The following is a 23,462-nucleotide window of genomic DNA, read 5'->3' as shown; positions in this document are numbered from 1 at the left end:
AGTAGACGAGCTCATTAACTAGAATTGTGCTATCTGCCACAGGCAACCTTTAAGCATTTTTGAAAGTGTTCGCTGAAACACCCTGTATATATATATATATATATATATATATATATATATATATATATATATATATATGTGTGTGTGTGTGTGTGTGTGTGTGTGTGTGTGTGTGTGTGTGTGTGTGTGTGTGTGTGTGTGTGTGTGTGTGTGTGTGTGTGTGTGTGTGTGTGTGTGTGTGTGTGTGTGTGTGTGTGTGTGTGTGTGTGTGTGGTGTGTGTGTGTGTGTGTGTGTGTGTGTGTGTGTGTGTGTGTGTGTGTGTGTGTGTGTGTGTGTGTGTGTGTGTGTGTGTGTGTGTGTGTGTGTGTGGTGTGTGTGTGTGTGTGTGTGTGTGTGTGTGTGTGTGTGTGTGTGTGTGTGTGTGTGTGTGTGTGTGTGTGTGTGTGTGTGTGTGTGTGTGTGTGTGTGTGTGTGTGTGTGTGTGTGTGTGTGTGTGTGTGTGTGTGTGTGTGAGAGAGAGAGCTGCATTGAGACTTTACACTTTTGTATTCCTAACAGCAGAAATAAAGGAAGACACTCTCACCTTGAAAGCCAGACAACACGCAACAACCAAGGCCACGTGGCGACGCCATCTTTGTGCTTTCCTACCAGCTCATCGTGACGTCACGGATTTTGATGGCATCTGCTCACTTCAGTTCTTTATCGGTAAAGATGGGCTATACAGTATTACACGATTCAAATACTGAAGACGGCACGTTTTCCAAACTTCCATTGCGCTAGAGGCGGCCCAAGTCTACAAAGGCCTACGCACTCTTATCGTGAAGTCATGATACCCGGCCCGACTGCCATTTAATCTAATGGGGATACTCCCGCGTAACCAACAGTGATTTCGGTGTCACCGCTTTCGTCATGCCAGCCTTGCCAATGGAAATTTCGGGCCAGGTAGCATGACGTCACAGATCGGAGTGCATAGGCCTGTTCTATCTAGGTGGTGTTGCCCAAGTACGACAATACACTTCGAAATCACTGTCGTCACACTGACGTACCACCGACGGGATAAGAGCGCGAAATGCAAAGAAAAAAGGAGCTTTGCTTTCATTTTCTCTTCGACTAATCAATCTCCCCGCGTGAATTTAACGAATATTTATATATAGCCTAAACTGGTTTGATCTCCCTTTAACTACAGACATTAAGCAACACGTGCAGAATTTTGGCCGAACTGCGGTACTGCGCAGTTCATTGATAATGTACCGCGCTCGTCGTATTCTCAACTCCCGACACGTTTTCATATTTGGCGTGACGCGTAGATTAGTAGCCTCTGTTATTATTCGGTTTGCAAACATCTGAACAACCACATGCAGAAGAAAAGAGCTCACCGCTTGCTGTCACTATGCGAGTGTCATGACACCTGCCTTCTCTAGACAGAAAAATGATACGCAAAGATGCAGACCGTGAACAAGAAAGGGAGGAGAAACACAAAGCTTTAATGGAGAAAAATGAAAGTGAAATTTTAAAATAAGGTGAAATTTTGTTTGCGGTGCGAAAAAAAAGGCTAATTTTCCTTCGCTCTAATCTTGCATGCGTAGGAGCTCACACGCGGCTTTCTGTCGATTTGCTGGAAGCTTACGACATGCGCTGTCACCTTCCACACGACGCCATTTCGCCGATTAAAGCCATAGAGGAACTTCTAGTAATAGCCCCGGGCACCAACAGCCATAACCGGTAGACAAATAAAGTTTATTCCTATCCTATCATGATCAACGTTCAACCAAAATGCTTTATGAAGTCGTCACTCACAGCAATGCGATATCAGGCGAGAGCTTAACCCCCGCCTGTTCCCATCTGTTCAATTCGTTGTGACGGATGTGCTGCGCATGTGACGTCATACTTGTGGCGGGGGGTCAACTGCTTCATAATGACGGCATATCGTAGGCGCCCACTTTCAGTGATCGCAGCATCGCCTTCCGTGGACATCGCGAGTGCGTCTTTCAGTTCTCTCCACCAGCACCGTCAACGGTACCAGTTTTTTTTTTTTTTTTTAACCATGGCAGCTGCCAGCACAAGCAAGGATGGTCACCAAGGCGTCAAGTTCCATTTCATCGAGCACGTCATGTCGGTTCCCACGGTAAACTTCCTGCGCTTCGCGACCACCGAGTGCTACAGCGCGGTGAAGAAGCGTTCCGCCCTGGCGGCAATCGCTCTGGACACCGTCGAGAAGTGCGCCTCGCACGCTTACACCTGTCTCGGAAAGCCCGCCGTAGAACAGCTCTCCGGGCCACTTCAGGTCGCCGACAACCTCGCCTGCATGGTCCTGCAGAAACTCGAGAACAATTACCCAGTAATTGGCAAAATGCCGGACGAGATCATCGAACACGCCCGCGACTTCGGAAAGCGCAAGTACACCGATGGACGCGACTACGTGCAGGAAAAGGTTAGCACTCGACTTGGGTAACACACCCTCGTGAATATTTACGACTTGTACTGAGTGCACCGTCGCTAAGAGACGAAGCGTGAGCTAAGGCTGAGGCTGAGTAACTAGGAAGTTACTTTTATTTTTGACATCACCCAGTGCGTTTTTGATGGTTATGTAGTTTAGATGTTCAATTTTGCACGTAGAGCCCATTCTCTTGGTGACTTCGTGCTTACAAGCATGTAACTTAGTGGAATGTAGATCACGCTCCCCGTTAGCAGTAACCCATTGCTTCCCCACTAGAATTTTTTGATTACGCGGGAACGGCGCTATTTTCCTTCTCCATTTACGCATGTTGGAACTGTGCTCTTTAAAGAAGCTTTCCACTGAGGCGTCAAATGAACGAATGAATAAAACTTTATTTGGTAATTTACAAGCTTTTTCTCGTTTACATTCGACAGAATGGATGGTGAATCTGTGTTCGTTATTACAAGTGCTTAGCACGAAGGCAACCTTCTTGCTTAAGACGTAAGTCTACGTCACGCCCATGGGACGCCTGTCTTCTAGAGAGACAGTCTGCGAGAAATGACCCGTCACAACAGCTGCATGAAAGGCCCCAGTGCTATTCGGAGCACACTTACGTGTACTTAATTCCTCTCCAACCACCCTATCACAGATGGACGACCTCCAGGACCTGTCCGACCTTGTCCTCGATGCTGCTTCCAGGCCCGTGGAAACTTCCATGTGCGCTGCACGTGGCATCGTACGCTGCACTCGCGCAATTTTTTGGCGCCAACTGGCGGTTGCCGAATTGGCCTGCGACACGGTACGTGCTCCATCAGAGGGTGTTACTTCAGCAACGCACAAGATCGGCCTAGTCTGTCCTTCCTGAAAACACGTAGCTCGGAACGAGAGGGCAGCGTCACGCCCGAACGCTTAATAAACACATGGGCACACGGCCATGGACGTGGACGCTTGCAACGTAGTAAAACTTTTTGGGCCGTAAAAGAGGGTAGTTTGTGCCATGCATAGCTAACAGCTTTACCCTTAAGGCTGTAAAAAATGTTTACTGTAAACGACAGTGAGCTCAACACTTGGAACCCGAGATGCTGTATAACTAAGCACTACACATTGACACTGATCATCTGGTGCGTACTGCATTTTTTGGAACGAGTTGACAGTGAGAGCTACTAAAGGTTGCCTATGCTTCTACGCTCATACGCATCTATGTTCTATATCAAAACTGCGTCTGCCAAAAAGCCGGCCCCCCTTCCCCCCCCCCCCCCAAAAAAAATAAAAGAAAAGCTTAATCGCTCCATTCAACGATTAGATCTGTCAGGGGTTGTTGTTCAAGAGCCATATATGATTCCTTACGGGCGCGAAATTCTTTACGGTGTGGGCGGGTTGGTGATCCATGATTGTTGAAATCGTCTCTTCTTATTTGAGATCGCTGTTTAGGCACGCCATGCAAAAGCCGTTCTTATTGACCTGCAAGCGCAACGTCACCAGGTGAGGATAGTCCAGCCTAGACAATGTGTTCTTCACTGGTTGAATATAGGGTTATAGTACAGCCGTTCTATCAAGGTGACTATAGGCCTTCATATACAAGGCGCAGAGCGGCTCTGCTGTCACAATCTCTGCAGGGCAATGTTCTGCACACTCTACTGGAATAACTTCTCTCGGGAGGCAAGCTTACATCCGGTCCAGTTCTCAAACCTTATTTTGCTCTTCCTCCTCTATTTCGCCGCATTCTTCGCCTATACTCGTCGCAGCATTTGAAATATGCAACAAATGAACACATGTTTCACTTGGCACACCCTGACCGTGTCATAGAGCGTTGTTTTCAATTCAGACTAAGGTTGCTACAGTTGGATATCACAGGGCACATAGTTCTACTCACTTGTAGTTGCAGTACTCGAGCCAACTACCCGTCGCACAACCCATGCGAACACGAGCCCCTTGCTGGCAGTTTTTGAACAGTTCTGGGGGAAAGCACATCGTAATATCCTTGAACGGCCGTTAACGTACACCTTTATGTTCCTTTTAGCCGCACCTTACGTACACTACGTTCCTTGCAGTACATGAAAACCATCGATGAAGACTTCAGGCCAAAGAACGATCCTCGCAACTGGGCCCTACTTCGCCTCCTCCGCTTCACCTGGAAGGCCTCGGTCTGCGTCTCTTGCTACGCGATAGCCGAGCAACAACGGGCCAAGGACGTCATCGAAAGGACCGTCGCGACCGCCACGCGCTTTCTCGAAGAGCCCGCCGAACCCCTTCACCAGCCCACGGTATGGTTTTCTTTAGGTTCCCATCCAAACTTCCCATTTGGCCAGTTTCGGTCGCAACGCGTCACAAAGGGTCCCACTTTCACTGCATACCGTAATGCATCAGTTCGGTGTCCCCAGCGCAATCCAGTGGAGCAACAAAGTGCGAGCAGCCATTCGCTACGAGTATGGCGTTTCGTTTTCCGAGCACTGTACGCATCGCCGTTAGTTCCATGTTAGCATTTAACTACCCGCTAGACTAAACATTTGCTTCACATAGATACGAGCAATCGCGTTGGATTTGCGTGAATATTGGCGTCTACGTAGTTGCCATCCGCATATTTAGCCAGTGCGTTCATTCAAGAAAGCTCCCGATATAACCCAAGCAGCAGACGCATGCGCGATAACATCAGAATCGAAGCAACTGCTCGACAGTGTGTTTGCTCCCCTACGTGTCAGTTTGTTGGCGTGTTTATGTGTACATTTCATCCACCCACGGCGGTGGCTCAGTGACTATGGCGTTCAGGTGGTGAGCACAATTAGGGTCGTGGGTTTGATTCCCGCCCGCGGCATTTCGATGGGGGCTCAATGCAAAACACGATCGTTTACTTCCATTTTGTTGCCCTCAGTTTACCAAAATTGGAGCCCACCACTGCGACCTCCCTCAAAGCCCCAATGTTGCCTTGCCATTATAATCCCGATGTTTATCAAGTTCCTTTCATTACAAATGCGACCAAACTTTACCTTGTTCAACAAATTGGAGTTCTGTGAAAGTATCGGATTTATTCTTCTCTACAGCTACTTGTCGACCACCTGGCACGCATGTGCGCACAACGTGCGCTACATTCGAGTTTTTGAACAATGACCTCATGGGAATGCGGTCGCCGGGACCGAATCTGCGACCTCGATCCCAGAAGAGCAACGTGATCGCTATTTATTTACATATACTGCCACCTTGCATAAGCAACACATAGCAGGAGTGGGTACATAAGTCGTGAAAACAAAGAAAGCTTAACGCACATAATTGGGCTTCCACAACGCATAGTGTGGACTCGCACTGATATTTATGTGGCTAAGAATACCTGCCGGAATCTCCCATTCCAGGTGTCTCATGCACAGTGCATTTTCAGCTATTTGGTGCCGATTGAACTAGTACTAACCACTGCTCGTAAAACGCCGGTCAAACACGTCGACAGGACCAGCGTCTTACACCTCTCGATACAGAGGCCTGCACCTAATGCCCTGCAATAGCTCTAGCGCTTCAATATTTACATACATAGCGTGAGCGCTATTTGTGTATATCGTTGCCGTCATTTGTACATGCGACTCATCATCTTTTGGCTAATGTCGTGCTCCGACTCGGTCTCGGCCGGCTGCTCTGAAATGAAGGCCTCGCATCGGTCGACGTCTCACAATGTAAAGTAAAGTTTCCTGATGCGTAGGTGAAGGAGCACTTACATTAACGCTTTCTACCGCCTTGCGTCGCAGACTGGGAGCGAGCATGTCATCGCTGCGTTCCGTCACGTGGTCAAGCTCGCGGTACAGCTTGGGCGGGTGTACGTCGACGCCGTGGTGCTCCTCTACCGTACGGCGTGGACCCGGCTCTCCGCACGGTTCACCCGCCCCGTACGCTCCACGGTACGCTCTATAGTACGCTCTACGGTATTATTACGGTTAAAATGTCCGAACGAGCCAAAGAAAGCTAGTCGCTTTTATAAACTTGCCGCCGGTGGGACAGAGATAGAAAGGATGCATAGAAAGGCAGGGAGGTTAACCAGACGTAGTTCTGGTTGGTTACCCTGCACGAAGGGAAGGGTTACGGGGATGAAAAATACAGCTTTAACAGCTATTCCCAGTGAGCATAATAAACTTCCTCGCTACGGATGGACAACACCTCCCATAAACAACCGTAATTAGCACAATTAGCATAAACAACCGTAAGACCTCCCATAAACAACCGTAATTAGCACGCGCGACGCGGGTGCTTCGCGCGTGCTAATTGCGCTGCTAAGCGCGTAATTACGCAAGAGGGTGCTAATTACGCTGCAAAGCACGAGGACGCTGAATAATATTCCGGCCGTGTAGGCCGCATTTCGATGGGGACGAAATATTGGTGCACGGTAGAAAAAACAAAAGGGGGGGGGGGGGGGGGGAACATGTGGTCAAAATTATTACGGATCGAGTCCGTCACTTCAGCGTGGCTCAGATAACATTGCGGTTTCGGCATGCAGAACCCAGGAACTTCTTCACCCGCCTTACAGAATTTCCTGCCACCTCAGCTGCTTTTGATGTTCTTCGCGTTAGTTTCTCCCCCTCAGGTAATTCTTACTTTCCAGCGGACTTGCTACAAAGCCTCAACAATGGAATATACAAACCCAGCACGTGACTGTGATGCAGGCGATTCTGAAGATGGAAGCTCTGACAGTGATTCTGACTCGGATGATTCGCTCTAAAGACTACGTTCTTCTGTTCAGTTTTGCAACCAATAAAGCATTTTTGAAGACAATGTCTCTCCTAGCGAGTTGCGCCAATTTTCCCGTATCGGTTATGAGTGTTTTGAGCCTCTTTCTTGGGTCGATCGCGCAGGTAGTAAACCATAAGGATTTGGCCCGTTCGCGTCGGTAATTCTTTCATCAACCTGAACTGGACGTTCAAGCGCCACCTAGTTTTCTTTTTCATTCATCACATTATACTTACAGTTCGTTTTTTCGTGCATTCTGCAAAACACACGAGTGTCCTAGGATGTGTTTTTCCCCCGCGCTGTTGACTGAAGCTGCGCTAACACCCGTGCGGTGATCATCGTTGCCGTCCTGCGAGCTGGACCACGTATGCTTGTTTAACTGCGTCCTAGCAAAACAATTGCTTGACCGGAGAGATCCGTTACTTCGGCTCTGCGGGCGGGGGGGTTGTGAAATCTATACACCTATTAAATTTCTTCTCGTGCGCTTCCAGAGAAAAAAAAAACATTATATACAAGTTTGATATACAGTACAACGGCCTTAATCTGTTCCATGATGACAGACATCATTTAGTACGTTTCACTGCTTTTCACAAATGTATTGCTATGAGATCATTTACTATGCCAAAATAAAAATAAACTCCCACGCCATTCCACCCAGTGAAAGCGGATATACAGCGAAGCTATGGCCGACGCTATACAAACACCACCACCACAAGCAACGTACGTCACGCACGTGCGCGGAAGTGCAGCATACATGCTCATTCTTCTAGACCCTCCTCCAAGCGCGAGTGCCTTATTGAACTAATTCAATTTTTCAAGGTAAACTGCGTCAGAGAAATCTCAAAGTACGACTTGCACCCACGCTGCCGGCATGAGTGTGTTGCGAGGCGGAAACAAGCACAAATGTAGTTTACGCAAGGCGAATGCTAAGGGCACCAGCTGACACTAGAAGATGGCGGCGGAAGCGCCAGCAGCAACAACACTTCTTCGTCATCGTCTATTGTCTGCTTGTACTGTTCTTCTGCATTGCGACACTACGCCGCCGGCGTATAGGAGCGCCGTCCCGGCGCAAGCTATTATGGCTCTCAAATGATACGCACGTAGGGCTTTAAACGGGAGACATGATCAACATCGGTTCCTGGCTGCACAGACGACGGGCCGGGCTCTTCGGAAGCAATCTCAAACGTCACACCCGAAAGCTGTCGCAGGATTCAGTATGGACCCGAACATCGCGACAGAAGTGCGTTGTTGTGCACGTTAAAGAATCGCGGGTGGTGAAAATTAATCCGGAGCCCTCCACTACGGCGTGCCTCATAATCGAAACTCGTTTTGGTACGTAAAACCCCCGAAAGTTTTTCTGATAGGCCCACACGACGAGATAGTGACCACAGGAGCACGACGGAGCCAGGTAAATACTGCACGTCTCTATGGTGCGTATCGTAACGGGACTTCTGGGGAAGCCTGGGAATCAGTGAGGCGAGAGCGGGTAATCTGACGGACCTGTGCTGCCATAGAAATTGCATCACGGGCATAATCGGTGTGCGACTGTGTGACTTGTGGAAGTATCGTGTGCAGGGGAAAAACGAGATCACGGCCAAACAGTAGATAAAACGGTGAGTAACCAGCATTGTCATGGCGGGACAAATTGTACGCGAAGGTGACATACGGCAGAGCGACGTCCCAGTCCTGGTGGTCGGGAGAAACGTACACAGCTAGCATGTCGGTAAGCGTTCTGTTCAGTCGCTCTGTGAGACCGTAAGTCTGCGGATGGTACACTGTGGATACTTGATGCTCAGTAGAGCATAGGCGGAGGATATCATCACTGACCTTTGACAATAAGTAACGTCCGCGATCCGTGAGGAGCTGACGTGGAGCACCGTGGTGTAGGATGACGTTGTGGAGAAGGAAATCCGCGACGTCAGTGGCACAACTTGTAGACAGAGCTCCCGTAATGGCGAAGCGCGTGGTGCAATCAGTTGCAACAGCAACCCATTTGTTGCCCAGAACCGACAAAGGGAAACGGCCGAGTAGGTCGAGTCCCACGCGAAAGAAGGCTCACTGGGAATATCGATGGGTTGTAAGAGCCCACCTGGTGCCATGGGAGAGGGATTCCGGCATTGGCACAGGTCGCAATCTGTAACATACCTTCGCACAGAGCGGTATAGGTCAGGCCAGAAGAAGCGGCGCCAGACGTGGCCAACGGTGCGAGTAATACCGAGGTGCCCACTGGTGGACGCGTCGTGGACTTGTTGAAGCACGGTACATTGGAGGTGCCCCGGTACGGCCAGCAGTAGGTCAGCACCATCAGGACGCAAGTTGCGTTTGTACAGGACTCCGTCGGAAATACAGAAGAAACGAAGGGAAGGAAAAGGAGTGGGCGAGCTTAACCGATTTATGATGGTTCTCAGAACGGGATCACGGCGCTGTTCGTCGCCATTTTTGAGGAAGCCTGAGATGGACATAAATAAGCTCGTGTCGCATCCAAGGTCTCTGGCTTCCGGTGAGTCCATAAGGTGGCGGGACAAGCAGTCGGCGTGCTACTGTAATCGTCCGGATTTGTACACTACAGAGAAAGTGTACTCTTGCAAGCGCAACACCCAAGACGCCCTGCCCTGTAGGTTCTTTCAACGAGGAGAGCCAGCACAGCGCGTTGTAGTCGGTAATTACGCGGAAATGGCGACCAAGTAAGTATAGACGAAACTTCGCTATCGCCCAAATCAGCGCTAAGCAGTCTCGTTCAATGATAGCTTAGTTGTGCTCGGGAGTGGACAGAAGACGGCTTGCGTAAGCGATAACGAACTCCTGACCACGCTGAATTTGGGCAAGAACAGCGCCAATGCCGTGACCACTAGCATCTGTACGGATTTAAGTCGGCGCTGAACAGTCAAAATGAGCTGAAATTGGGGAGCTTGCCAAGAGTTTGAGTGCTGTGGACGCTTCGGCCTGCCTTTGTCCCCACGCGAAAGCGACCTCGTTCTTCAAAAGCACAGTGAGAGGGCAAGCAATTTCAGCAAAATTTCGAACAAAGCGACGAAAGCACGAGCATCAGCCAAAGAAGCTGCGAACTGCCTTAATTGAGCATGGCACTGGAAAGTCTGGCACGGCTCGAACTATGGCCGGGTCAAGTTGAATTCCATTGGCGTTGTCAAGGTGCCCGAGAACTGTCATTTCACGACGACCGAAGTGACACATTGACGAGTTGAGCTGAAGTTTCGCAGCCCGAAACATAGCAAGGACAGTCGTGAGACGTTCGAGGTGGGTTTCAAACGTTGCAGCAAAAACGATTACGTCATCGAGATAACACAGACAGATTGTCCACTTCAAGCCTCGCAGATTAGTGTCCATCATTCTCTCGAACGCTGACGGGTCATTGCAAAGCCCGAAGAGCATGACCCTGAATTGAAAAACGTCCATCAGGCGTAATAAAGGCTGTCTTCTCGCGATCATTCTCATCAACAGCAATCTGCCAGTAGCCCGAGCGCAGGTCAAACGATGAAAAATATTTCGCCCCATGTGGGCAATCAAGTGCATCATCGATACGAAGCAATGCGTACATGTCATTTTTGGTGATCTTGTGGAGATGACGATGATCAACACATCTCCAGGTGTTGTCTTTTTTCTTGACCAGGACAACAGGCAAGGTCCACGGGCTATCGGAAGGCTCGATGATGTTCTTCTTCGGCATTTTCAAGACTTCGCTTTGAATGATGCTGCGTTCTGCAGCAGACATACAGTAGGGGAGGCGATGGTCGGGACTTGCATCCCCGGTGGGAATCCGATGAGTGACGTCGGCTGTCTGACCGAGCGGGCGGTCATCGAAATAAATAAATATCGCGGTAACTGAACAGTATGCGCCTAAGGTCTTCAGTTTGAGCCGGAGAGAGAGAGAGAGAGAGAGGTAGCGATAATGCTATCGACGTCGTGGTAGGGTGACGAAGCCAAACTGGATCGTGCGACGATAGGGCGGACACAGACAAAAATAGCGGTCACGAGCGGAGTTATCTGGCACTCGTGCACAGGTGTTAGGGTACGCCCACGCTAGCGGCAAAAACATGCGGCAAAAACATGCGGCGAAAACGCGCGTCAAGAACGCGCGGCAACGCGTCTTGCCGCGAGCGGCAGAAGCGGCAGGAATCGGGGGTTTTGCGGCGTGCCGCGCGATGAAGAACCAATCGAAGAGCGACGAGGGTGATGTCACGGCGCCATCACAACCAGACCGCGCCGGGTTTTCAATCGACGATCGCAGTCTCTCGCATGAAACAACGAGCGCTCGCGGTGTTACTTGCGTGTTCGGAGAGCACGGGAGATCTTATCGCGCTGCCGTGCGGCGAGACGCGCTTGCCATGGTGGACTCGCGGCAAGGCGCTGACGCGCGGCAACTTGCCGCTCGCGGCATGACGCGCGCGTTTTTTGCCGCTAGCGTTGCCGTACCTTAACATGACTGGCCCGTCTAAAGGTACGTCCACACTAGCTTCAAAAACGCGCCCTCATCGTCCCATTGGCGTCATTCATCGTCGTCCATGCGTCATCGCCACGTCATCGTGCTCATGGCCGATCTTGGCATGTGTTAACAAAACGTGCACCTTGCAGCCGATCCCAGAGACAATGTGTCTCATTTATCCTAAGCAATGAAAATTTCAAAATGACCACTATAGATATTAAATAAAGCTGTCTTCAGCAATACGGTGTCGTCCAGATTCCTTGGAATGTCGTCCAGGAATGATAATCGAATTAACGCCGACAGTGCTTGCGAGATGGGTTCTGGGCGATTCTTATTATGCCGAAAGAGGTGTGCTTACATGCGCTGTTATGTCTGTCAGCATACAGGGGTTATGTAAGCTATTCTCCCGGTACTTGCTTGTACCGGCCGACCAAATAAGGAAGCAACAAGCTGCAGAATAGACGTTCATCTATGAGGAGTAGGTGAAGTTGCATTAAACATTTTTTAGCTGCAAAACAATTAAGGATCTCTGCCACACCTGTCCTTTCACAAAATTCATTCGAGGCGTGAACATTTTTCAACGCAATCATTCTATTTTTCTCTGCTACCTCCATGGAACCATTTCGGTTCAGCCAGTTACAGTAAGCATATAACGTCAGAAAGGAAAGGCAATCACGAGAAGCGCCGCATATTGCAACGCCTGCGCCAATATATATCTATATATATACCTTACGGATGATCAGTCATACCACTCCCGTTTTTATCAATATTGGATTATTCGTAATTGTCAGGCTGAGCTGCCTAAGGCCAATATGATCGCCTAAAGCAATTATAAAACACCTTGCGAAGGTGAGCCGCCATGGTCGGCTCGCCCGCGCACGCTTTCACTCGCACAAACAACATACGGCGCGCGGCGACCATGCCATCGCCCTTGGACTTTATACAGAACATCACGGCGACGACGACGGCCGAAATGCGCCTGGCGTGTCCATATAATTGCTATCGCAATGAAACTACCAGTGCCATATTTTCCCCTGGCAGACGTAGCATGAAACATTGTAATGTTACGCACTTGTACGAATGGAGTAAAGAAAAGGTAGGAAGGAGCGTCATGTGCCCAACTTTAAATCCAGCCAAAAAGAAATAAAGAGAAGTAGAATCCAAGGAACTGCCGGAAAGTCTACCATAAGCATGTGATTGTGTAGCGCACATGAAAACCAAGCGTCACGCGTGGCCTCGGCGCCCGCTTGTCACCTGCGCTCAGGCGAGTTCCACATTTCTGTTGCTGTTGTCGTAGTTGTTTCATTCTCCAATTTGCGAAAATTGCTATTGTAAAACGCGCTGAACAGTCAGCGGGAAAGTAGAAAGGAGGAGGGAGCGCCTTCAGAGAAGGTTGTCTCCTGCACGCTAGGCGCCTGATTTTTTTACAGTGACGCTGTATCTGCCGAGGGTTCTATGCATTTTTCGTGTCCGTCAACTGATCTGCGTGTGTAAAAATGTCGCAGTTTTGCCCGAAAGGCGAAGCATCAATTGCGATAGCAAATTAGTAGACCGCTATACAGAGTAGGGATAGTAGTTTTATCAGCTGCATAAACTTGGACACATTCGCTTACTAACTGAATTAACAAGCGTGGTGTCAGCGCGCACAAGCAAACATGAATAGATCACACTCGATGACCGCAGACAACCACTGTCAAAACACTGGCGTGAACAAGCGCGGCCGCTGCAGCCAGCGAAGGTTGGTGCGGTCAATCGCTTCAACGGAAACTGAGCAGCTAAAGCACAGCGCATACAAAGGTCGGGGCCGTCTGGAGATCGCTTTCAAGATACGGTGCGCACGACAGCCCGCACCGGCCCAAAGTACCCAGTTGTTAGAAGAGTAGAAGTCGCCTCCCCCCCCCCCACCTCGCTCCCGCGCTGCTTTCCAGCTTTCCTCCTTTCGCGTGGGAGATTGCGTCGCCAGTTCCCCTTGCGCCTGGTTGCAAGATAGGCATTTGGCGCCGCAGCACAACGTCGCCCCCCCTCCCTCCCTCCCTACCATACCCCCACGGCCGTTCGCGCGACGGAGGAAATCGCGTTTGCTCTCCGCCGTGCGTTCGCTCTCCGCGAAAGTGCGCGTCCCCCGCGAGCTTTCCCTCCGACCTACGGCGCGCGGCGCCGATTTTATCGCCCTTGGACTTTATACGGACCCTCACGGCGGCGACGACGACGGCGACGCCGACAGCAGACATCTACTTGAACTGCCCATATAATTGCTATTGCAATAAAAACTCAGCTCCTCAATTTGATGCAAAATTGCTTCATTCTATGCAAAAGCTTATGCGTCTCATCCCTTGAATATGCATTTTCAGATTAGTTATCAATAGGCAACATTTTCCAGATCAGTGGTAGACTCTATGGTAGATAATAAGGGTTGCTCAAAGATTTGCCGCTGTGCGACCCGCGTCGGCCATGTGTACGCTCGCACCGCTTGCGTGCTTGCGCCTGCGTGCCTAGTTTCCTTCCGCTCTCCCATCGTGGCGGTCCCGTCGCGCCTGTCTTTTTTCCGCCGGATGGCGGCCATCGCGCGTGCCTAGTCTCCTCCGGCTCCCCGAGGTGGCGATAGTCTTCCACGCGAATGTGTGCCGCTGATCAAACTGCCGATCAAAATCAAAGTATCTGTGCGTGTGTCTTTCTTCGGGATGACCACCGTCGCCGCTCAAGAGAAAAAAAAAATTTATACCTTTGATATAAATTATGTGTCCCCTTTATGTCGTGTGCTAAGCTCCATCGCTGGTAATCCACCTTCACAGCAGTGGAATGGCGTGTAATCTTTTCTTTTATGCTTGAACGTTTCAGTGCAATTCAGAACGTTTCAGTGATTTTCATAGCGGATTTTTCAAAAAAGGGATCAGTATCATGTTTTGATATCGCGTTTTCTTTAGTGCTTTCGACAGGTCGTGGTGCTAACGACCCATTTGAAAGAACGTAAGCCACAATGTTCTGAAGCTGACCGCTTATCTGGAGTTCGCCGCTTACGTGCGACTGTTTTGTTGCGTTAGGTTAGGTTAGGTTAGGTTAGGTTAGGACAGTTTATGCGGTATGGACACTCCAAGCGCATTTCTACAGTCGCCGTGAGGTTCCGTATAAAGTCCACGTGCGATAAAATCGTCGCCTCGCGCTGTACGCTCTATGTGCGTGTGAAAGCGTGCGAGGGTGAGCCGGCGATCGCGGCTCAATCTCCCGCACGCAAGCGAACGAAGCGGGCTGGAAGCGCCGAGTCTTCCAAACGGGCGGAACGCTCCGGAGGGACGGTAGGGAGGGAGTGGAGGTGGGGGGCTCATTTTACTCCGCGCCGCCCGAGCGACCGCACATTCCCGCCGGGCCGCAAGTCTCTGGGGGAGGGTAGGGATGGGGGAGGCCGCGTTCTACGCCGCGTACTCCCGCCGGGGCGGCTGTATCATGAAAGCCATCTACAGCGGGGGCAGAGTCCTTCCTCCCTCCGCTGTGTTTTCGCGGTTTAGTTCGTGTTGATGGGAGCGGTGGGACGAAGGTCAATTTGCTTGCTGCTGCTGCCGCGCTTACTCACTACAGCGTTTTGACAGCGACTTTCCGCGGTCATCGAGTGAGATGCGTTCATGTTTGCTTGTGCGGGCGTGACACCATCATTGTTAAGGTAGTATGCCTATGCTTACAAGTTTATGCGGCCGATAAAACTACTCTCCCTATTTCGTATAGCTGTGCACTAGTTTCCTATCGCAATCGATGCGTAGCCTTTCAGGCGACTCCGACTTTTTTTAATCATACTGGACATTCTAGCATATTCGACAGCAGATGTGGCTCAGGCACACATTTTCTATGTACGCCAGCGCAGAAGGTAGAACGCAGTGTACGCTGACGCAATGAAATATCGCTAGAAAAGCGTCTCTCCCTGCCACGTGAATAAATTAAGAGGCATTTTGAATACATCAGCTTTCCTATGGTCTGCTTCTTTACTATTGCCGTCTTCAACCACGAACTCCCCAACTACAGTAATATGAATGTAAGACGTAATTAAGAAATTGAAAAGTAGTTTATTTCAACTGTTCCGGCTGACATAATTTGGCAGAAGCAGCCCTTGCACGTCGTGAAAACGCTCCTTCCGTTTGTTTTAATTAAGAACAAACTAAATTGTGCCGTTTAACATCCAGAAACTGTACTGTGGGTAATGAAGGATGTCGTAGTGGAGGACTCCGAACTAAATTGGACACCTGAAGTCGTTTACCGCGACCCAAAGCACGGCATGCGACGACTCTTGCACTTAAGCGAAGTTACAGGCCTAATAAAGCACTCAAGAAACATCTCTGCCCGGTAGAGTATAACACTGTGTTGAATTTTATTCTAGGCTTCTGCGTCTGTTAAATTGGCGCTTATTTCAACGCAGGCTTCAACAGGCGGTTTCTCATAAAAACGGGGCACCAGACAAGAAATTGGAGATCATGTGCAGGGACTCCTGTGCCTTGTCCAAGGGAACCATGTGGCCGGAGCCCTGCAAACCGAGAAGCAAAATTGAAAGTACGCGTCAGTGGCGCAGCCCAGATACGTACAGATGATTTAGAGGACAGTATAACAAGCGCACGCACGCACGCACACAAACACATGTACACACATACAGAGAGAGAGAGAGAGAGAGAGAGAGATGAAAGATCATCAAACGGAAGTGCGAGCTCAACTTCCCAATTATCAACTTGAAAGAAGAGAGAACGTCACGTTATAAAAAGTGCATATGGATATAGCGATTGAGGGATACATACTGTAAGGCAGAGACTTATGAGATGACATTTCGCGATTTTCACAAGCAAAATAATGGAAAAAATTTTGAACTCGAAGAAATCGTTTATTTCAGCGAAGTGTTGACTGGAGAACCAGCCTTTGTCTCCCTCGAGTGATTCTATAGAACTCTATAGAAATAAACGCAGGCGGAGTCGTAAGAGTCACAGCTAATCGGGAGTGCTAAAAAGTAAATGCATAAAACGAGAGGAAAATAAATTGGAGAGCAAATGAAGCATAAAGGAGTGAGAGGGTGGACAGGGAAGGTATACCAGAGCGGGCACGGGTGAACCGGCTGGTCATCCTGCGCTCCATATACTAGGGATAGCTACGCACGAACAGAGGGTGTGTTAAAACGTGCATTATAAACGCTAGCAAACGCACAACTAGCCTTCATAGCCCCTGACGCAGTCACCATGCCAAAAGGCACAGTGCCAGGCTTGTAGTACTCCGAAAACGGGCAATTGCGCAGTATGTCTTACGAGTGGTCAAGAGTTTTAGGGGCGAAGTTCCTTAGGGCGTGGGTCTGTCCTACCTCCGATGTAGTATGTAGCCACCTGTAGTTTTATGCAGTGTTCACTAGATGGCGTAAGTGTGGATCTTTCTATATATAAGTGTATATAATGTCACTAGATGGCGCTAGTTTTTCGTATAGTTGATGAGAAAACCTACAATGTAGTGCGACGGGTTACCGCTAGGGGTGTTATAATAAAAGGTGCTCGCTCTTGGCGCGCTTTCTCTTTCGCTCGGAGTCGCCGGATGGAAGACAAGGCTGCGGAGCGGAGAGCGCGGAAGGCGGCGGCGGCGCGCTACAATGCAGTGCGACGGGTTACCGCTAGGGGGTGTTATAATAAAAGGTGCTCGCTCTTGGCGCGCTTTCTCTTTCGCTCGGAGTCGCCGGATGGAAGACAAGGCTGCGGAGCGGAGAGCGCGGAAGGCGGCGGCGGCGCGCTACAATGCAGTGCGACGGGTTACCGCTAGGGGGTGTTATAATAAAAGGTGCTCGCTCTTGGCGCGCTTTCTCTTTCGCTCGGAGTCGCCGGATGGAAGACAAGGCTGCGGAGCGGAGAGCACGGAAGGCGGCGCGCGCTCGCAGGCAGAATCCCGCGGTGAGAGCCCGCGAGGCCGCGGCTTCACGACAGGCAGCGCGGCGGCGGCGCGAAGACCCCGTAGTGCGAGAACGAGAGGCAGAAGCGGCACGGCTGCGGCGCGAAGACTCAGGCGTTCGCGAACGCGAAGAAGCGGCGTTATCCAACCGTTATCCCTTCATTTCACGGACCACGAAGCCGTGGTAATGAAGGGACTCCGCAAACCAAGCTTCTAAGAACAAGCGTCTAAGAAAATAAAACGTATATATACACACACTGTTTCTCACGTGTTTACTTGATCATATACTGGGCGAATTACTCGGAGTATTCACGGTTTACCGATGATCCCTCCGGAGCTTCGCCCCATCATCATCATTCACCTCGTGGATATGCTGTGATTTTTTTTTCTTTGCACACTGTGCCCCAGTAAATAATGACGGAGATTAAAGATGGAAAAAATTAACATCGCATTAACTACGGACACTAAGGCGCTCTTATGAAACGAAAAAGTTTGAACTAACTGGTAGTGCGTGGTTTATCCACAAGATCGAGCGCTTAGTTCTTATCTCCCACTGTGTTTCCGTACTTAGTGTTGCTTCTAAACAAGAAATGACTGTTATTATTACATTTGCCAACACACGAACAACCACACAGGCAAGAACAAGGAATTACATTTCGACTAATTAAATTATGGGGTCTTGCGCCCATAAACCACCACATGATTACAAGGCACTCTATATCAGAAAGCCCAGGTTATATTTTTACAAGATGGGGGTTCTTCACGTGAACCTAACTCTAAGCACACCAGCGTTCTTTTTTTTTCTTTTTTTTTTGCATTTCGCCTCCGTCAAAACGCGGCTGCTTTGGCGTGGAATTGAATACGTGACCTCGTGCTTAGCAGCACAACGCTGTAGTCACTAAGCCATCATCACGGGCTATAGAAACAGGAAAAAGCTGTTGCCAGCTACCACTCTGCCAGCGCCACAATGCCTTCTTTTTCGGGACGTCAAAAATGGCACGCAAAGAAAGGGCGAGTGAAGAAGGAAACGAGAAGGAAACACTACGCTTCAATGAAGAGAAAAATTCCGGCAGAATCCACCTCACGATGAACGTCCACGTAACTCAATTCGCACTGAGGCCGCCGAATGTAGCAACACAACGTATTGCCACCGCTGAAACGCGACACGAATGAGGAGTGTGCTGCAGTAGGACTCCTCTCTCGCGCTTCCGTCTGGACACACTACGTCCTCTAGCGGCACCGCCAAGAAGTACACTCATGGACTCAGTGATCCGTGGCGCGCTGGTGCCTGAGGCCACTGAGATTCGTTCCCTCACTGCCAACATATCGGCTGGCACTTAGTGACCCAAGTAGGCCTGAAAGAGATTCGTTGAAGAGCGGCGCAGGCGTGGTGCATTCGTTGCGCATCTCGCCAAAGTGTCGGGCTACTGTTCTTGACGAACCAGCGTCACGTGGGTTCGATGACGTCGAGCTAGGCAGAAACAAGAAAGGTTGTCTTTTAATTGAAGAGATCGGGGAAGACGGTTGGATACCCAGGTGGTCGCAGAGCAAAACTTCCTCAAGCAGCCCAAGAATTCTAATCGCAAAAAAAAGATAAAAATTTCAAATCAGGCGAACTTTGTTTCCCATACAATGAAGCAAGTGTCTTTCGCTTGCGCAGAATCGCACACGCCACTCCTTTTCGTTTTCTTGGAATGCCACAGTATGCGCTGAAACATTCTACAAGAATCGATTTCTACGCTTCCAACATAAGACATTCAAGAAGTCGTCACATACCAGCCGGCGATATCAGGCGAGAACTTGACCACCGCTTTTTTGCGATGTCGATGCCAATCTTCAGTTCATGGCGACAGACGTGCTGCGCATGTGACGTCATACTTAAAGCAGGGGTCAAATCATTTAAGAGACGGCATTTCGGAACCGCCCTCCTTCAGTTCTCACCGGCGGCCGCGTCAACGGTACCCGTTTTTACTATGGCTCCTGCCAGCTCGAGCGAAGATGGCCGTGAAATAGCCAGCTCTCAGTACCATTTCGTGGACCACGTCATTTCGGTTCCCAGCGTGAACCTCTTGTGCTTCCGTACCGCCGAGTGCTACAGCGCGCTGAAGAAGCATTCCGCCCTAACTGCGATTGCTCTGGACACCGTTGAGAAGTGCGCCTCGCACGCTTACTCCCGTCTCGGGAAGCCCGCCGTCGAACAGCTCTCCGGACCACTTCAGGTCGCTGACAACCTCGCCTGCAAGGCCCTGAACAAGCTTGAGAACAACTATTCGGTGATAAGCAAAACACCGCACGAGATCATCGCCGATGCCCGCGACATTGGAAAACGCAAGTACGGCGACGGCCAGGCCTACGCGCAGGAAAAGGTTAGCAGTCGTGTTTGGTAACACAGCTAATTCTTCCGAATACACACGGCTTGCAGTGAATGCATTCTTGAGATAGAATGTAAATTGGATCACGCGTAAATTATCTAGAAGGCCCATTTCCTTTTGCACATAGCCAGTCTGTCCTCTACAGTGATGTCATTTGTTCAGATGTTCATTTCTGAAAGTGTAGAGCACATTCTCTCTAGCTCAGTGGTGGAGACTTAGTACTAGGTGATTTATCACTGAGAAACGTGCAACTTAGTGAATTGTGCACCACGCTTCTTTTAACTGCAAGCCATTGCTTACTTACAGAATTTTAATTTTATCCGCGTAAGACGCCATGCTTTTTTTCTCTCTCTAGTTTTCAGCACCATTGACCGGTGTTGCGTATTAATTCCGTCTACTATGGCGTGTTAAGTGCATGAATGAATGAATGAATGAATTTTTACTGGGTGTTATTTACAAATGTTCTCTCATTGGTTCCGCACTGTGTGTAGAAATTCATTCAAACTAAGCCTACGTACGTGACGTCACGCCCATTCGAGATTCACTTGACTGATAAGAAACCCAGCGCAGTAGATTAGTGGCTGTGGCGCCCCGCTCCGAAGCTTAACGCCGCGGGTTCCACTCCGACCGCGGTGGCTTCATTTTAATGGGAACGAAATGAAAAAAAGAAAAAGAAACGCTCTCGGGAATTTAAATTTCGGTGCACATAAAAAAAAAGCGCAGGAGGTGAAAATTTGTTCTGAAATTTCCAACTGCGGCGTGATCAAGCCGAGGTTTGGGATTTTAAAAACCCCGGAATTAAAATGTTTTTGACGGACGACTAGTCAGAAAATGCCGAATTGAGTGACGCAAGCACTGTTCCAACCCCATTCAAACGTACCTTCTCTGCTACCACCACCACCTTATCGCAGATCGAAGTCTGCCGGGACCTTTCGGAACGTGTCCTCAATGCTGCCTGCCACCCCGTGGACACCGCCGCGTCCATCGGGCGCTGCACTCGCGCCATTGTCTGGCACCAACTGGCCGTTGCCAAATCGCGCTGCGATGAGGTACGTGCACCATCACACGGTGTTTACCTGAGTATAATACGAAACTTCGGGGTAGTTTAGGAACCCATGGTATAACAGGCTGCGCGAAATTGGCGAGGATGCTGAATCAACGAAACGCATTCCATTTCGTCCTCAATTTGGTGCTTCCCGTTACCGTGGAATCGTACCAACTTGCACGATCAAATTGCCTCTTCGGGACGTTCTAACTACCCGGTGTTCAGTTATCTGTTGTATTATGAAACGAGGCAAGAATGCCACGTACGAACGCTGACTGAACCCGTGTGCCCACGGGCATAAGTTGCTTGCGTTGCTTGCAAAGTGGATAGCTTGTCGAGTTGTGGACGCGTGTTCGCAAGTGCGGTTTAGACAAGCCACGTGGACGCTGTATTGACTCTGTTTTAAAGCGCAACGTCTCCAACTGTGGATAGTCCCACCTAGACAATTTGTGCTTCATTGGTTGAATGGTGGCTAGCACAACCGTCAGCTTGCTAATCTGAGTCTGAAGTCTGCAGAGCTGTACGTCACGCTGTGGCAGCGCTGACGTCACATTTTCTGCAGGCAACAATTCTGCACACTCTACGGGCATAATTATTCTCGGAGTGAAACCTTGATAGATGCGGTCCAGCACTCGTAATTCAACACTCTGCATTTTTTTACCTATAATTCCTCGCCTTTATTTGTCGCAGTATTTTAAATACCGAACCAATGAGCGCGCCATTGCTTCACTTGGCACTAACGTGATGGTAAGATGCGTGACCAGCGGCCATATTCTGAAACGTTCCACTTCGGCGAAATTTCTTTTTTCGCTTTCAGGCGCGCGCTGATAGGCTGGTTGAGCAAAACTGAATGACGTCGGGCTCAACCAGACAATCAGCTCATACAATTTTGCTAAAACAGCCAATCATCGCGCGCCTGAAAGCGAAAAAGAAATTTCGCCGAAGTGGAACGTTTCAGAATACGGCCCCAGCGTAGCGCACTGCTTTCAGTTTACTCGGGTTTCAAATGGTGCTGTCTTTCGTGCACACGGGGCACACTCCGAGTGACAATCCCCGCCCTCTACAAATTGTTATAGTACGTCTCCCATGACCAGAAACGTACGAGTTCATATTTTTACTGCGAAGGTGCCCATGACTAGGGTCCCGGGATTTTTTTTTTTTTTTCGCATTCATTACGTCGATAGAACACCCAGGTGGGCCGATCACGGCGGCAGTGCAGGGCCCGGAGCAATGGCTCTTACCCCCGTAAGACAGTGGTGTGAAGCGAACATACAGCACAGCTTTCGTTTGAATACGAAACGCACAAATAAATAAAAGCCGTCAAAACGCATGATTGATTACGAGGCGCGCGCACTTCTTTGATCAACGTAACGTTGCCGCCAATCCCGTGTCCGTTGTCGGAGACCTTAACGTAGACATCTCAAAACCGGAAACAAAGCAGTTCACCCACTTCGTGAAAGAGTTTGGCCTGTAATGTGGAAAGTTGGGCGAGTTCGTGATGGCCTCACTTACTTCAACGGTCCGAGTTAACCAACTATCGTACACGGGTCATGCGTCGATTTAACTTTGGCCAAAAACGTTTCTCAAATAATAACGGAAAACATCAGTGTGTATCACAGTGACAACAAGGCAGTTATAGCAGTCATTTCAAGCAATCAAGCAATAAAAGTTTTGTAAACTGCATTGAAACCTATGTTACTGTCGTATCTCACAAATTTTGGGGGCGGACAAGAAACACAAGGACCAACAGAACGTAGAGCAGAAAATGACTCCGGAACCATAGCCAAAAAATGCTACGCATTATTACTGGCTTTTCAAGCGAAGCTTGTATACGCTAGCATGCGCCGGCGATGTAACACTTTAAAAAAACGACTGCTGCTCTCAGAGCTGCTCGAGCGTCGTCGGCTTCTTCCGCAGCTGGCTCGTTGGCGCGTGCTCGTGCTAGGCACGTGCTCCTGCCATTGCTCCCGCGTTCTCCGTCGTCGTCTGCTTCGACAGCCGGGTGCGTGGCCGCTAATCATTCCAGCGTAGGATTGCACTTCTCGCCTGTCTTCGTAATGGGGAGGCCGCGTTCACTGGGGTATGAGCCATTTATTGTCTTGTGCAACGACAAATTTAATTTTGAAGCAATTTAATTTCGAATAATAACAAGCGGCAATGGGCGGGCGAATGCTGCTAACCACGCCACCGAGCAAACTCGAGACACTGAACGCAAGCGACAACGGCGGACTGCGAGCATGCCATCAGTGACGTCGTTCTCTCCGTCGCAGCCGAACGTGTGTGTAACCTCATAATTGAGAAATAGTTCAATTAACCCTCGGCATTAATCCGGTGATAAACACCGGGGCCACACGTTTCAGCTTCACTGGTTAACCATATTCACGAAGTGGAAGTCTACTGCAGCTGGATCGTTGGGGCCCCCCCGGTTTGCGCTCGTGCTCGGCACACGCTCGTGCTCGGCACACGCTCGTGCTCGGCACACGCTCGTGCTCGGCACACGCTCGTGCCACAAACGAGCCAACACAAGCTTCGCTTGCACCCCTCTTCACAGTAGTCGAAGGGCGGTCACT

General features: G+C 49.7%; 4 protein-coding genes across 11 annotated transcripts in view; 2 read left to right on the top strand and 2 right to left on the bottom strand.

The window, feature by feature from the left end:
- Positions 1-23,462, bottom strand: part of LOC119434103 (lysosomal protective protein-like) — a 248,103-nt gene that overhangs the window by 89,833 nt on the left and 134,808 nt on the right. The window lies entirely within an intron of this gene.
- Positions 1-23,462, top strand: part of LOC125941463 (uncharacterized) — a 117,735-nt gene that overhangs the window by 81,112 nt on the left and 13,161 nt on the right. The window contains exons 1-5 of one of the 5 annotated variants that reach the window (XM_049658773.1): positions 1,885-2,432; positions 3,088-3,237; positions 4,490-4,702; positions 6,167-6,304; positions 6,997-7,178. The exons of 1 other annotated variant lie outside the window; for it this stretch is intronic. In XM_049658773.1, coding sequence (XP_049514730.1) covers positions 1,917-2,432; positions 3,088-3,237; positions 4,490-4,702; positions 6,167-6,304; positions 6,997-7,131 — 1,152 coding nt within the window. In that variant the 5' untranslated portion in view covers positions 1,885-1,916 and the 3' untranslated portion in view covers positions 7,132-7,178. Of the gene's footprint in view, positions 1-1,884; positions 2,433-3,087; positions 3,238-4,489; positions 4,703-6,166; positions 6,317-6,996; positions 7,179-23,462 lie in introns of those variants that run through there. 3 more of the 5 variants (XM_049658774.1, XM_049658772.1, XM_049658771.1) reach the window with 3 other exon arrangements.
- The window catches only part of LOC119434102 (lysosomal protective protein), a 34,876-nt gene continuing 27,045 nt past the window's right edge, over positions 15,632-23,462 (bottom strand). The window contains exon 6 of the mRNA XM_049658780.1: positions 15,632-16,087. Within this exon, the coding sequence (XP_049514737.1) occupies positions 16,001-16,087 (87 nt within the window). The 3' untranslated portion in view covers positions 15,632-16,000. The remainder of the gene's footprint in view (positions 16,088-23,462) is intronic.
- LOC125941464 (uncharacterized) lies at positions 19,188-21,078 on the top strand. The gene is made up of 2 exons (XM_049658779.1): positions 19,188-19,841; positions 20,759-21,078. Exons 1-2 carry the CDS (start codon positions 19,296-19,298, stop codon positions 20,954-20,956), a joined length of 744 nt encoding a protein of 247 aa, XP_049514736.1. The 5' UTR covers positions 19,188-19,295; the 3' UTR covers positions 20,957-21,078.

The sequence above is a fragment of the Dermacentor silvarum genome, chromosome 11 (genome assembly GCF_013339745.2).
Source record: "Dermacentor silvarum isolate Dsil-2018 chromosome 11, BIME_Dsil_1.4, whole genome shotgun sequence".
Taxonomy (NCBI): domain Eukaryota; kingdom Metazoa; phylum Arthropoda; class Arachnida; order Ixodida; family Ixodidae; genus Dermacentor; species Dermacentor silvarum.
Note: the sequence above shows the minus strand (reverse complement) of the source record. Positions and strands in the feature narration are given on the sequence as shown.

Coding starts and splice junctions, on each gene's coding strand:
- LOC125941464 (XM_049658779.1), top strand. CDS start 19,296: ATGTCGATGCCAATCTTCAGTTCATGGCGACAGACGTGCTGCGCATGT. Junction 19,842..20,758: donor AGGCCTACGCGCAGGAAAAG/GTTAGCAGTCGT, acceptor ACCTTATCGCAG/ATCGAAGTCTGCCGGGACCT.